This window comes from Moschus berezovskii, chromosome X (genome assembly GCF_049115385.1).
Source record: "Moschus berezovskii isolate FMDL1 chromosome X, NW_MosBer_1.0, whole genome shotgun sequence".
In the NCBI taxonomy this organism is placed as follows: Eukaryota; Metazoa; Chordata; class Mammalia; order Artiodactyla; family Moschidae; genus Moschus; species Moschus berezovskii.
This window is the reverse complement of record NC_142488.1, coordinates 8,736,875-8,752,807: the sequence shown is the minus strand read 5'-3', so window position 1 is coordinate 8,752,807 and position 15,933 is coordinate 8,736,875. Positions and strand designations below refer to the sequence as shown.

The 15,933-nt window shown below is 45.8% G+C and overlaps 1 protein-coding gene across 1 annotated transcript in view; it reads left to right on the top strand.

Annotated features, from left to right (window-relative positions):
* The window catches only part of LOC129534947 (histone-lysine N-methyltransferase PRDM9-like), a 39,566-nt gene extending 24,346 nt beyond the window's left edge, over nt 1–15,220 (top strand). The window contains exon 12 of the mRNA XM_088834009.1: nt 15,096–15,220. Coding sequence (XP_088690135.1) covers nt 15,096–15,220 — 125 coding nt within the window. The remainder of the gene's footprint in view (nt 1–15,095) is intronic.
* The last annotated feature ends 713 nt before the right edge of the window (nt 15,221–15,933 follow it).

Sequence of the window (15,933 nt, the reverse complement as noted above, 5' to 3'; positions counted from 1 at the left end):
AGGTATGGAGGCGTTTGATGAGCTCCTATCGATTAATGGTCCCTGGAGTCAGGAGTTCTCTGGTGTTCTCAGGATTCAGGCTTAAGCCTCTTGCCTCTGGTTTTTGGTCTTATTCTTGGAGTAGCCTCTAGACGTCTCTACCTGTCATTTCCAAGGTGGTTCCCTCTGTTTTAGCTTCTGTTTGCTGGTCTCTTCAGTGTCTAATTTCCGCCCTGATACTAGGGGGTGGGTGGACACTTTTTAAGGCTCAGTTGTTCAGTCCTGTTCTGGGCAAGGAGGAACGCTGCAGACGAATATCTCTGGTGTCTGTGGGGAGTGCTCACAGCGTCTCGGCCACACTGGGTTTGCCCCCGCTCACAGCACGTATGCTGTCCCAGTCTACACTGCACAGGCTCTAGGTTGCTCTGCCGGGAACTGTCCGAGGCTGGCGCCGGGTTGTATGCACTTCCCAGGTCTGAGCGGCTCAAGTTCAGGTTCTCAGGTACTCCACAAAGACGCAGACTTGGTTGGGCCTGAGTTTTGTGCCTTCCTCGGTCCGAGCAGTTCAGGGGACCAGGTGTTTGTCGAGCGCTGTCTCTGCGACTTATTGCCTTCCCAGTCCCCGCCACTCGGTTTTCTGGGTGTACAACCGGCGCACCTTCTCAGGTGGATATCGACCGGCCCGAGCCCAAGAAGTCCTGATTAGCAACAAGCCTGTCTGCAGTTTGTATCAGATGCCTTTCTGGGGCCGCGGTTGCCTGCTCCGGCTCTGGCTGCCCTCCCTGCCTGTCTCGGAGGGGGATGGGGGATGGGCCGACTGCAGCCAGCTCGCTCTGCTCAGTCCTTTATTCTGTGAGCGGGGCTGGCCGAGTCTTAGGTTAGAGCTTTCCGCCTTTTCGTGGGGAATATATCCCACAGTCTGCTTTGATCTCCCCAGTTCTCTCAAATTGTTCTCGCGGCATTCAAGCCCAGTCCTCTCTCTAAGCAGTTCAGCCGGCTCCTCCCTGCCCAGCCCCCGCTTGCTAATGGCGTATGCAGGCGTCTGCGTTGCTTCTCCGCTGGGAGTTACCGTTTGGCGGGTAGTCTGTGGGTTTTAAAAAAATCTTAAAATAAAAGAGGGTTATGTGGCCCTCTGATCTTCCAAGGCTCGCCACAGATTCGCCAGTGAGAGTGTTTCCTGGTGTTTGGAAACTTCTCTCTTTTTAAAGCCTCCCTTCCCGGGACGGAGCTCCATCCTTACTTCTTTTGTCTCGCTTTTTATCTTTTATGTTTTTTCCTACCTCCTTTCGAAGACAATGGGCTGCTTTTCTGGGTGCCTGACGTCCTCTGCCAGCATTCAGAAGTTGTTTTGTGGACTTTACTCCGCGTTCAAATGTTCTTTTGATGAATTTGTGGAGGAGAGAGTGGTCTCGCCGTCCTATTCCTCTGCCATCTTGTTCCTTCCCTTAATATTGTATTTTTGAGAATCTAACCTCTACTCTAGATTTTTAATCTTTGCTTTTTGGTATTTGTTGCCAATTTTGTACCTTTAAGAGTCTAATCTTCACTACCTATTTTTACTTAGGGGTGTGATTACTGGCTTGATTCCTCTCTCCCCTTTTGACTCTCCCTTTTCTCCCCCATGTCACCTCTATCTCCTCCCTCCCCATTCTCTTCTCTACTTAACTCTGTGAAGTGTGTTATGGGCTGTGGAGAACACTTAGGGAACTGATTACTGGCTATATTGCTCTCTCCCCTTTTGACTGACCCTCTTCTCCTGGTCACCACTGTCTCCTTCCTCCCTCTTCTCTTCTCCATATAATTCTGTGAACCTCTCTGCGTGTCCCTCACTGAGGAGAATCTTTTCACCGTTAAGCCAGATGTTTTACCATCAGTGCTGTATGGATGGAGAAGTCTTGAGGCTACTGTAAGAATAAGACTGAAAGGCAAGAGCAGTAGGCTTAAATCCAAAACTTGAGAAAACCAGAGAACTCCTGACTCCCGGGAATATTAATCAACAAAAGCTCATCCAAAAGCCTCCATACCTACACTGAAAAAAAGCTCCACCCAAAAGCCAACAAGTTCTAGAGCAAGACACACCATGCTAATTCTCCAGCAATGCAGGAATATAGCCCTGAGCATTAAAATACGGGCTGCCCAAAGTCACACCAAACCCATAGATACCTCAAAACTCACTACCAGACACTTCATTGCACTCCAGAGAGAAGAGATCCAGCTCCACCCACCAGAACACTGATGTAAGCTTCCCTAATTGGGAAATATTGAGAAGTCACTAGTCCAACCCCACCCACAGGGAAGAACCTCCACAATAAAGAGGAACCAAAAACGTCCAGCATACAGAAAGGCCACCCCAAACACAGCAATCTAAACAAAATTAAAAGGCAGAGAAATATTCAGCAGGTAAAGGAACGTGGTAAATGCCCACCAAACCAAACAAAAGAGGAGGAGGTAGGGAGTTTACCTGAAAAAGAATTCAGAATAATGATAGGAAAGATGATCCAAAATCTTGAAAGCAAAATGCAGTTAAAGATAAAGGGACTGGAGGCAAGGATTGAGAAGATGCAAGAAATGTTTAACAAGGACCTAGAAGAAATAAAAAAGTGTCAATCAATAATGAATAATGCAATAACTGAGATCAAAAGCACTCTGGAGGGAACCAACAGTAGAGTAACTGAGGCAGAAAATAGGATAAGTGAGGTGCAAGATAGAATGGTGAAAATATATGAAGCAGACAGTAAAAAAGAAAAACGAATTAAAAGAAATGAGGACAACATCAGAGACCTCTGGGACAATGTTAAATGCCCCAACATTCGAATCATAGGTGTCCCAGAAGAAGACAAAAAGAAAGGCCATGAGAAAATACTTGAGGAGATAATAGTTGAAAAATTCCCTAAAATGGGGAAGGAAATAACTATCCAATTCCAAGAAACCCAGAGGGTCCCAAACAGGATAAACCCAAGGTGAAACAACCCAAAACACATATTAATCAAATTAACGAAGATCAAACACAAAGAACAAATACTAAAAGCAGCAAGAGAAAGCAACAAATAATATATAATGGATTCCCATAAGGATAACAGCTGATCTTTCAATTGAAACTCTTCAGACCAGAAGGGAATGGCAGGACATACTTAAAGTGATGAAAGAGAAAAGCCTACAACGCAGACTATTATACCCAGCAAGGATCTCATTCAAATATTAAGGAGAAATCAAAAGCTTTACAGAGAAGCAAAAGCTGAGCGAATTTGGCACTACCAAACCAGCTCTTGAATACATGCTAAAGGATCTTCTCTAGACAGGAAACAAAGAAAAGGTTTATAAACTTGTACTCAAAACAACAAAGTAAACGGTAACGGGATCATACTTATCAATAATTACCTTAAATGTAAATGGGTTGAATGCCTCAACCAGAAGACAAAGACTGACTGAATAAATAAAAAAACAAGACCCCTATATATGTTGTCTACAAGAGACCCACCTTAAACCAAGGGACACATACAGACTGAAAGTGAATGGCTGAAAAAAGATATTTCATGCAAATGGAGACCTAAAGAAAGCAGGAGTAGCATTACTCATATCAGATAAAATAGACTTTGAAATAAAGACTTTGAAATAAACAAAGCTAGTGGAGGTGATGGAACTGCAGTTGAGCTATTTCAAATCCTGAAAGATGATGCTGTGAAAGTGCTGCACTCAGTATGCCAGCAAATTTGGAAAACTCAGCAGTGGCCACAGGACTGGAAAAGGTCAGTCTTCATTCCAGTCCCAAAGACAGGCAATGCCAAAGAATGCTCAAGCTACCACACAATTGCACTCATCTCACAGGCTAGTAAAGTAATGCTCAAAATTCTCCAAGCCAGGCCTCAGCAATACATGAACCATGAACTTTCAGATGTTCAAGCTGGTTTTAGAAAAGGCAGAGGAACCAGAGATCAAATTGCCAACATCCGCTGGATCATGGAAAAAGCAAGAGTTCCAGAGAAACATCTATTTCTGCTTTATTGACTATGCCAAAGCCTTTGACTGTGTGGATCACAATAAACTGGAAAATTCTGAAAGAGATGGGAATCCCAGACCACCTGACCTGCCTCTTGAGAAACCTGTATGCAGGTCAGGAAGCAACAGTTAGAACCGGTCATGGAACAACAGACTGGTTCCAAATAGGAAAAGGTGTACGTCAAGGTTGTATATTGTCACCTTGCTTATTTAACTTATATGCAGAGTACATCATGAGGAACGCTGGGCTGGAAGAAGCACAAGCTGGAATCAAGACTGCTGGGAGAAATATCAATAACCTCAGATATGCAGATGACACTACCCTTATGGAAGAAAGTGAAGAGGAACTCAAAAGCCTCTTGATGAAAGTGAAAGAGGAGAGTGAAAAGGTTGGCTTGAAGTTCAACATTCAGAAAACAAAGATCATGGCATCTGGTCCCATCACTTCATGGGAAATAGATGGAAAAACAATGGAAACAGTGTCAGACTTTGTTTTTTTTGGCTCCAAAATCACTGCAGATGCTGATTGCAGCCATGAAATTAAAAGACGCTTGCTCCTTGGAAGGAAAGTTATGACCAACCTTGATAGTATATTAAAAAGCAGAGACATTACTTTGCCGACCAAGGTCCGTCTAGTCAAGGCAATGGTTTTTCCCGTGGTCATGTATGGATGTGAGAGTTGGACTGTGAAGAAAGCTGATCGCCGAAGAATCGATGCTTTTGAACTGTGGTGTTGGAGAAGACTCTTGAGAGTCCCTTATACTGCAAGGAGATCCAACCAGTCCATTCTAAAGGAGATCAATCCTGGATGTTCATTGGAGGGACTGATGCTAAAGCTGAAACTCCAATACTTTGGCCACCTCATGAGACGAGTTGACTCACTGGAAAAGACTCTGATGCTGGGAAAGGTTGGGGGCGGGAGGAGAAGGGGACGACGGAGAATGAGATGGCTGGATGGCATCACCGACTCTGTGGACATGAGTTTGAGTGTACTCCGGGAGTTGGTGATGGACAGGGAGGCCTGGCGTGCTGTGATTCATGGGGTCGCGGAGAGTCTGACACGACTGAGCGACTGAACTGAACTGATGTAGTTGAATGACAAGGTTGTGGTGTATTTTGTTTTTTTTGGATCAACAGCAACTTGATTCACTTGTACATAGATGTGTATATCTTCTCTTCCAGGTTCTTTTTTGATATAGGATGCTGCTGCTGCTAAGTAACTTCAGTCATATCCAACTCTGTGTGACCCCATAGATGGAAGCCCACCAGGCTCCCCCATCCCTGGGATTCTCCAGGCAAGAACATTTCCTTCTCCAATGTGTGAAAGTGAAAAGTGAAAGTGAAGTCACTCAGTTGTGTCCGACCCTTAACGACCCCACGGACTGCAGCCTACCAGGCTCCTCCATCCATGGGATTTTCCAGGCAAGAGTACTGGAGTGGCTTACCCTTGCCTTCTCCGGATATAGGATGCTACAGAGCGTTAAATAGGATTCCTGTGTTACACAGTGGTTCCTGGTGGATATTTTTTTTTTTTTGTAAATAATGTTAACCTCCCTATGTTAGATTGAATCAATTCATTACTCCATGTTCCACAGTTTTTTTTTTTTCTTTCTTGGGACCACTGATTCTTTTCTGAGTCTGTGAGACTGTTTCTCTTTGGTAAAGAAGTTCATCTATATGCATTTTTAGATCCCAGCTACAAGTGATATCTTATGCTAATATCCCTCCCTGTCTCCTTCACCTCACTTACTATGATCATCTCTACTTTATTCCCTGAGGCTGCCCATGGCATTCTTTCCTGCTTGTTATGGCTGAGTGATGTTCATTGTCTATATATCCCATCTTTTTTATTCATTGTGGATGTCTTTGTTTACAAATATTTTTTCCCATTCTGAAGACTGTCTTTCTCTTTCATTTAGGGTTCCTTTGCTGTGTAAATGCCTTTAAGGTTAATTCAGTCCTGTTTTCTTAGTTTTGATTCATTTTTCATTATTCTGGGCACACTTGGTAGAATTGATGTTACCCCATGTTTCCCCTATATTGTCCTTGAAATTGTGTAGTATTTGTCCGACATTTAGATCTTTATCTTATTTGAAGTTTATATTTGTGTATGGTTTGAGGGATATTCTAATTTCATTCTCATTTTCATTACTGATGCATGTCCACGCTCTCATCCATAGTGGCTTTCTCCTATTTTCATTTTAGCAATAGAGGTGGAGGGTTCCCTTTTCTTCATGGCATCTGGTGGATTTAACTTTTGTAGAGTGCTTAACAGTCACCATTCTTATTGATGTGAGGTGATACCGAACACCCTTCCCTAATATTTGGCAATTTTTACATCTTTTCATGTGATTTTTTAAAGTATGAGTTAAAGGTACCTGTTAAAATTGGCTTTGTGATGATCTACCCAGTTATGAAGTCTTTTTTGGTGACCACCCCTAGGAGACTCCAGGAGATCAGTTGTTGTTTACTTAGAAACCCTTGGACCTTATGAATATTAAATGCCTGTCAACACGGCTTTCTTTTGATGGGCAGGGCTGTGGCCCTCCCTGTTGTTTCACCTGTGACCAAACTATTGTGGAGGTATTGAAGACAATGGCGACCTCCTTCAAAAGGTCCCGTGCATGCACTGCTGCACCCAGTACACCCGACCTTGCAGCAGACAACCACTGACCCGTGCCTCTGCTGGAGTCCCCTGGGCACTCACGGGCAAGTCTGGGTCAGTCTCTTTTGGGGTCACTGCTCCTTTCTCCAGGGTCCTGGTGCACACAAAGTTTTGTTTGTGCCCTCCAAGAGTCTGTTTCCCCAGTCCTGTGGAAATTCTGTAATCAAATCCCACTGGCTTCCAAAGTCTTAATTCCCTGGGTGTTTTCAGTCCCTTTGCTAGATTCCCAGGTTGGGAAATCTGTTGTGGGTCCAAGAACTTAATAGTGTGGTATTTCCTTTGGTATAAGTGCTCTGCAGTTTGTGGGTCATCTGCTCAGTGTCTCTATGGTGGGGTTAGTGGCAAACTCCTCCAAGAGGGCTTATGGCACACTCAGGACTGCTGCACCCAGAGCCCCTCCCACTGTGGCAGGCACCGTTGACCCGTGCCTCTGCAGGAGATGCTCAGACACTCAAAGGCAGGTCTGGTCAGTCTCTGTGGGGCCTCCTGGTGAGCACAGGGTTTTGTTTGAGCCCTCCAAGCTCAGTGTCTCTGGCGGGTGTGGGGTTTGCTTCTAAACATGATTTCGCCCCTCCTACCATCTTGTTGGACCTTCTCCTTTGCCCTTGGATGTGGGGTATATTTTTTTGGTGGGATCCAACATTCTCCTGTTGTTCAGCAGTGAGTTGTATTTTGGAGTTCTCACAGAAGATGATCACACGTCCTTATACTCCACCATTTAACCACTTTGGATTAAAGATTTACTGAGCATGGCCCTGCCCATCAGAACAAGACCCAGTTTTCCCCACAGTCAGTCTCTCCATTCAGAAAGCTTCCATAAGCCTTGTATCCTTGTCAGTCAGAGGGCAGACAGAATGAAAACCACAATCACAGGAAACTGATCTATCTTTAATGCTGAAGAAGCTGAAGTTGAAAGGCTCTGTGAAGACCAACAAGACCTTCTAGACCTAACACCTAAAAAAGATGTCTTTTTCTTTATAGGGGACTGGAATGCAAAACAGGAAGTCAAGAAATACCTGGAGTAACAGGCAAATTTGTCCTTGGAGTACACAGTGAAGCAGGGCAAAGGCTAACAGAGTTTTGCCAAGAAAATGCACTTGTCATAGCAAACACCCTCTTCCAACAACACAAGAGAAGACTCTACACATGGACATCACCGGATGGTCAATATCAAGATAAGATTAATTATATTCTTTGTAGGCAAAGATGGAGAAGCCCTATACAGTCAGCAAAACAAGACTGGGAGCTGACTGTGGCTCAGATCATGAAGTCTGTATTGCAAAATTCAGACTTCAGTTGAAGAAAGTATGTAAAACCAATAGACCATTAGGTATGACCTACATCAAATCCCTTATGATTATCCAGTGGAAGTGACAAATAGATTGAAGGGGTTAGATCTTATAACAGACTGCCTGAAGAACTATGGACAGAGGTTCATGACATTGAACAGGAAGCAGGGATCAAGAACATCCCCAGGGAAAAGAAATGCAAAAAATTCTGTGTGGTGACCTGGCATGGATGGAGGTCGTGTTGTCTGTGTGCTGACCTGGCATGGATGGAGCTGGGGTGGTCTGTGTGTTGCCCTGGTGTGGATGGAGCTGGGGTTGTTTAGTGCTGACCTGGCATGGATGGAGCTGCTGTGGTCTGTGCACTGACTGGCATGGATGGAGCTGGGGTGGTCTGTGTGTTGCCTTGGCATGGATGGAGCTGGTGTGGTCTGTGCCCTGACATATGCATGGAAGTCGGGTGGTCTGTGTGCTGATCTGGGATGGATGGAGCTGGGGTGGTCTGTGTGTTGCCTTGGCATGGATGGAGCTGGGGTGGTCTGTGCCCTGACATATGCATGGAAGTCGGGTGGTCTGTGTGCTGATCTGGCATGGATGGAGCTGGGGTGGTCTGTGTGCTGACCTGGCATGGATGGAGGTGGGGTGGTTGTGTGCTGACCTGGCATGGACGGAGGTGGGGTGGTCTGTGTACCGACCTGGCATGGATGGAGCTGGGATGGGACCAATCTATGTGTTCCTAAGCTACAGAGTTAAGCTGTGTTGGCCGGTGGGTGGGAGAGCTGGTTGACGATCAGGCAGGGAGGAGGCATATACCTGGAGGTGGGTTTGATTTCTTTGCTGGACCCCTTGCTCTCTGTAAATGAAAGACCAGCTTTCTGTGCATGTGAAGTGACTATTAATTAGCAGCAGGTCTCTCTGACTCTCATTTTCTTTAACTGAGAGCATCAAAACTATTTTTGCAGTGATTTACATTAGCCCCAAGAAGCTCCGTAACTCACATCCCCATCCTTTGCTCCTCGCTCAGGGAGGCTTAGTGGGTTGACTGGCGTGCCCCTTGGGAAAGTCTGTGGAATTCAGTGCTGGCACTGCATTTACTGCCACTGTTTAAGCCATTTCAATGAGTGTATTGGTTCGTTTTTTACTCTAATGTGTATTTGCAAAGCCATGATGAGATGTTCTCTTGAGATTTCTTATTCTCAGAGTGGTTGATGCGGTGTAGCTTGGAACAGATCTAGAAATCAGTAAATGTAAGGTACTCTATACTTGTCCTTTTTTCTTTCTTTAGAGTTTTATTTCATTTTTACTTGCAGGATAATTACTATACGATATTTTGATGGTTTCTGCTGTACATCACCATGAATCAGCCATAGGTATACACATGTCCCCTCCCTCTTAAAAACCTCCCCATCCCAGCCCTCTCAGTGTCACAGATTGGGGTCCCTGTGTCATGCAGCAAATTCCCACTGGCTATCTGCTTTACATATGTTAATGTATAGGTTTCCATGCTAATCTCTCAATTCATTTTACTCTCTCCTTCTGGCACTGTGTCCACAAGTCTGTTGTCTATGTCTGCATCTCCACTGCTGCCCTGCAAGTAGATTCATCAATGCCATCTTCCTAGATTCCCTGTATATGCATTAATATTAATACACAATATTTATCTTTCTCTTTATGATTTACTTCACTTTGTGTAATAGGCTCTAGGTTCATCTACCTCATTAGCAGTGACTCAAATGTCTTCCTTTTTATGGCTGAGTAGTATTCCACTGTATATGTGTACCACATCTTCTTTATCCATTCATCTGTTGATGGAGCTCTAGGTTGCTTCCATGTCCTAACTATTGTAAAGAGTACAGCAGTGAGCAATGAGGTACATGTCTTTTTCAGTTATGGTTTCCTCTGGGTGTATGCACAGTAGTAGGACTGCTGTGTCATGTGGTAGTTTTATTACTAGTGTTTTACAGTAATGGAATCTCCATACTGTTCTCCATAGTGGCTGTATCGGCCTCTGTTCCCACCAGTGGTGCAAGAGGATTCCCCTTTCTTCACACCCTCTCTAGCATTTACTGTGTGTGGACTTTTTGATGATGGCCATTCTGACCCTTGTTGGATGGTATATCAATGAAGTTTTTATTTGTACTTCTCTAATAATAGCAGTGTTGACCATCTTTTCATGTGTTTTTAGCCGTCTGTATGTCTTCTTTTGAGAAGTGTCTATTTAGGTCTTCTGTCCACTTGTTGATTGGGTTGATTATTTCTCTGATATTGAGCTTCATGAGCTGCTTGTATATTTTGGAGATCAGTCCTTTGTCAGTTGTTTCATTTGCTGTTTTTTCTCCCATACCGAGGGCTGTCTTTTCACCTTGCTTATAGTTTCCTTTGTTGTGCAAAAGCTTTTAAGTTACCTAGGTGTCATTTGTTTATTTTTGTTGTTCCGTCCTGTGGGTTTTAACCATGTTCCTTCATCTGCTGGATGTTTTTCTGTCATTTTGTTTTGTTTAATTTGCTGTGTTTGTGACCCCTTTCTTGGTTGAAAGGCTGTAGTTCCTCTTAACTATGAAGTCTACCTCCCCTGAGTGTGGTTGGACCAATGCCTTGTGAATGTTTCCTGGTTGGGGGGATTTGTGTTTGTGTTCTGGTAGGTGAAACTAGATCTTGTCTTTCTGAAGGGCAGTGGCTGGGTCCAGTAGTGTGGTTTGGGGCATCTATGGGTTCAGTATGGCTTTGAGCACCGTGTCCGCTGATGTTCAAGGCTGTGCCCTATTTGGCTGAAGGATAGGTGAGGGGTGTTTGGCACTACAGCCTGCTGGCTTTTGGGTGTGGCTTAGTCTTAGTGCTGAGATGGAGGCCTTTGGGAGGGTACACGGCTATTAATGTTCTACGGGGCCAGGAATTCTCTAGTGTTTGAAAGTCCTGGAGTCGTTAGCCATCAGACATTTCCTTCCCCAGGGGATCTTCCCCACCAAAGGATCAAAGCCAGGTCCCTTGCATTGCAGGCAGATTTTTTACTGTCTGAGCCCCCAAGGAAGCCCTTAGAGAATGCTGGGCACTGATCAAATCCGACTCTCCGAGACCCCATGAATCACAGCACGCCAGGCCTCCCTGTCCATCACCAACTCCCGGAGTTCACTCAAACTCATGTCCACAGAGTCGGTGATGCCATCCGGCCATCTCATTCTCTGTCACCCCCTTCTCCTCCCGCCCCCAACCTTTCCCAGCATCAGAGTCTTTTCCAGTGAGTCAACTCGTCGCATGAGGTGGCCAAAGTATTGCAGTTTCACCTTTAGCATCAGTCCTTCCAATGAACATCCAGGATTGATCTCCTTTAGAATGGACTGGTTGGATCTCCTTGCAGTCCACGGGACTCTCAAGAATCTTCTGCAGCACCACAGTTCAAAAGCATACAGATACACAAAGTCAGTCAGTCAGTTCAGTCGCTCAGTTCTGTCTGACTCTTTGCAACCCCATGAATCACAGCACGCCAGGCCTCTCTGTCCATCACCAACTCCCGGAGTTCACTCAAACTCATGTCCATCGAGTCGGTGATGCCATCCAGCCATCTCATTCTCTGTCGTCCCCATCTCCTCCCACCCCCAATCCCTCCCAGCATCAGAGTCTTTTCCAGTGAGTCAACTCGTCGCATGAGGTGGCCAAAATATTGGAGTTTCAGCTTTACCATCAGTCCTTCCAATGAACACCCAGGATCAATCTCCTCTAGAATGGACTGGTTGGATCCCCTTGCAGTCCAAGGGACTCTCAACAGTCTTCTCCAGCATCACAGTTCAAAAGCATCAATTCTTCAGCGATCAGCTTTCTTCACAGTCAAACTCTCACATCCATACATGACCACGGGAAAAACCATAGCCTTGACTAGACGGACCTTGGTTGGTGAAGTAATGTCTGTGCTTTTTATTATGCTATCTAGGTTGACTCATTACAGCTCTGGAAAGTGGGATCGAGAGACTGGGTTTAATCTGGCTCCAAGGAGTTGAGGGATCTATGTCAGTCCCAGGGCCAAAGTCCAGACCAGAGCTGCTGAAGAAGGAGCCCAGGGGATTTATTGAAAACCCAGTGAAATTGGTTATTAGAAAGCAGCACTGAAAAGACTACAAACAATAACCTGATATAAACTGAAGTGTGAAACAAATGTGAAGTATTGCTGTCATTGGTGTTTTGAATAGAGCACATTTGGATTAAATGTGTTCTATAATTGGCACATTTCTCCCAGAACTTTCAGTTGTATTTCCACCACAGAGCATCAGCAGTGAGCAGTGGCTGTGCAGCGCTGGAGTAGCGACTGCCTGAGAGGAGATACCCTACGTCAAACGTCAGGAGCGGTGGTTGTGAGGAGATACCCCATGTTCAACGTAAGGAGTGGTCTAATCACATGGGACACAGCCTTGCCTAACTCAACGAAACTATCAGCCGTGCTGTGTAGAGCCTCCCAAGACGGACAGGTCATGGTTGGAGAGTTCTCCCAAAACGTGGCCCACTAGAGAAGGGAATGACAAACCACTTCAGTATTCTTGTCTTGAGAACCCCATGAGCAGTATGAAAAGGCAGAAAGATAGGACACTGATTGATGAACTCCCCAGGTTGGTAGGTGCCCAATATGCTACTGGAGATGAGTGGAGAAATAACAACAGAAAGAATGAAGAGATGGAGCCAAAGCAAAAACAACACCCAGCTGTTGATGTGACTGGTGATGGAAGCAAGGTCGAATACTGTAAAGAGCAATACTGCATAGGAACCTGGAACGTTAGGTCCATGAATCAAGGCAAATTGGAAGTGGTCAAACAGGAGATGGCAAGAGTGAATGTCAACATTTTAGCAATCAGCAAACTAAAATGGACTGGAATGGGTGGATTTAACACAGATGACCATTATATTTACTACTGTGGGCAAGATTCCCTTAGAAGAAAAGGAGTAGCCATCATGGTCAACAAAAGAGTCCGAAATGCAGTACTTGGATGCAATCTCAAAAATGACAGAATGATCTCTGTTCGTTTCCAAGGCAAAGCATTCAATATCACGGTGATCCAAGTCTATGCCCTGACCAGAAATGCTGAAGAATCTGAAGTTGAATTGTTCTAAGACCTACAAGACCTTTTAGAACTGACACCCAAAACGGATGTCCTTTTCATTATATGGGACTGAAATGCAAAAGTAGGAAGTCAAGAAACATCTGGAGTAACAGGCAAATTTGTCCTTGGAGGACAGAATGAAGCTGGGCAAAGGCTAAGTGGGTTTTGCCAAGAGAACGCACTGGTCATAGCAAACACCCTCTTCCGACAACACAAGAGAAGACTCTACACATGGACATCACCAGATTATCAACACCGAAATCAGATTGATTGTATTCTTGCAGCCAAAGATGGAGAAGCTCTATACAGTCAGCAAAAACAAGACCAGGGGCTGACTGTGGCTCAGATCATGAACTCCTTATTGCCAAATTCAGACTTAAATTGAAGAAAGTGGGGGAAAACCACTATGACCGAAATCAAATCCCTTACAATTATAGAGTGGAAGTGAGAAATAGATTTAAGAGACTAGATCTGATAGACAGAGAGCCCGATGAACTATGGATGGAGGTTCATGACACTGTACAGGAGGCAGTGACCAAGCCCATCCCCAAGAAGAAGAAATGCATGAAGGCAAAGGGGCTGTCTGAGGCGGCATTACAGATAACTGTGAAAAGAAGAGAAGTGAAAAGCAAAAGAGAAAAGGAAAGATATACCCATTTGAATGCAGAGTACCAAACAATAGCAAGGAGAGGTAAGAAAGCCTTCCTCAGTGATCAGTGCAAAGAAACAGAGGACAACAATAGAAGGGGAAAGGCTCTAGCCTTTCTCTTCAAGAAAATTAGAGATACCAAGGGAAGATTTCATGCAAAGATGGGCTCAATAGAGGACAGAAATGGTATAGACCTAACAGAAGCAGAAGATATTAAGAAGAGCTGGCAAGAATACACAGAAAAACTGTACAAAAAAGATCTTCACGACCCAGATAATCATGATGGCAAGATCACTCACCTACAGCCTGACATCCTGGAATGCGAAGTCAAGTGGGCCTTAGAAAGCATCACTACGAACAAAGCTAGTGGAGGTGATGGAATTCCAGTTGTGCTATTTCAAATCATGAAAGACGATGCTGTGAAAGTGCTGCACTCAATATGCCAGCAAATTTGGAAAACTCAGCAGTAGCCACAGGACTGGAAAAGGTCAGTTTTCATTCCAATCCCAAAGAAGGCAATGTCAATGAATGCTCAAACTACCACACAATTGCACTCATCCCACAGGCTAGCAAAGTAATGCTCAAAATTGTCCAGGCCAGACTTCAAAAATATGTGAACTGTCAACTTCCAGATGTTCAAACTGATTTTAGAAAAGGCAGAGGAACCAGAGATCAAATTGCCAACATTCCCTGGATCATCAAAAATACAAGTTTCAGAAAAGCATCTGTTTCTGCTTTATTGACTATGCCAAAGCCTTAGACAGTGTGGATCACAATAAACTGTAGAAAATTCTCAAAGAAATGCGAACACCAGACCATCTGACCTACCTCTTGAGATCTCTGCATTCAGGTCAGGAAGCAACAGTTAGAACTGGACATGGAACAACAGACTGGTTACAAATAGGGAAAGGAGTACGTCAAGGCTGTATATTGTCACCCAGCTTATTTAACTTACATGCAGAGGACATCATGAGAAACACTGGGCTGGATGAAGCACAAGCTGGAATCAAAGTTGCTTAGAGAAATATCAATAACCTCAGATATGCAGATGACATCACCCTTATGGCCGAAAGTGAAGAGGAACTCAAAAGCCTCTTGATGAAAGTGAAAGAGGAGAGTGAAAAAGTTGGCTTAAAGCACAACATTCAGAAAACTAAGATCATGGTATCTAGTCCCATCACTTCATGGCACAAAGATGGGGAAACAGTGGAAGACTTTATTTTTTCACATGAGCTGCGTGTCCTTGTGTGGCTGTGTGGAGAAGTGTCCCCAGGACCCCCAGTGTTTCCCCGAGCCCACCCCTGTGCTCACGCCTTGCCCCCATCCACCTGGGGCAGCTCCTGTCGACCTTGCCTTGTGACTGCAACCACCTTGCAGGGGACAGGAGCAACTTCACTGAAGCCTGAGTGACACCTGCCCCTGTAACATGGGGCCAGGATGTCCCAGGGAAAGTGTGACCCTGATGCTCATGAGGAACACGCCCACCCTGCCACTTGGGGGTGGCTCGGCCTGCCATGGCACCATGTCCAGGCTCACAGGCTGGCTGCCAGTCAACCACTAGCTCCCTCGGTATGTGGTGTAAGCCCACAGGCTCAGCAGTGGTAGCCCATGGTACTTGTGGGTCTCGTCTGTGATGGTGAAAACGACCCGCAGGCAGACGGGGCGCTGGGAGTGCACACAGCCTGGCCCAGTGCTGCCCTGGGCCCGGCATTCCAGGGCTGGATTTGGGGGGACAGGAGCCCCAGGGCCTCCCCAGAGGAAGTGCTCTGTCTGAGGGGCCCCTGGGCCTGAAGGTTCCCAAGGGTTAGGACACCCTGAACAGGTTGGGCAGATGGGACAGGGAGCTGGAGGGGCTCGGGTGAATCTCTGTCCACAGGGGCTGAGTCAGCCTGACCTTGGGGTGGGGTGGCGCGGTCGTGCTGTGGTCAAGGCTGGGGGCTCAAAGCAGGTGCCCATTGGGAATGGTTGGGGGCAAGACCGGACGTGGGTCACAGTGCATCTCAGTGCTCCAGCCGTCTGGCCCTCACACACACGTATGGGTAGAAGCTCTCCTGGCCCCTCTTCTGCCAGTAGCCCTTGGTGTTGAAGGACAGCTTGCAGGCGAGTGTCTTGATCTGGCCTGGTGGCAGGAGCCCAGGGCAGCGGTCGTCCAGGACTGTGCAGCTGGGGAGAGGAGTGGGTGCTGTTGCAGGGTCCCCACATGGTCTCCTGGGTCTGCGTGCTCAGTGACCTGACTCACCTGGGTGAGCAGGGCCTGGATGGCTGTGCAGCAGG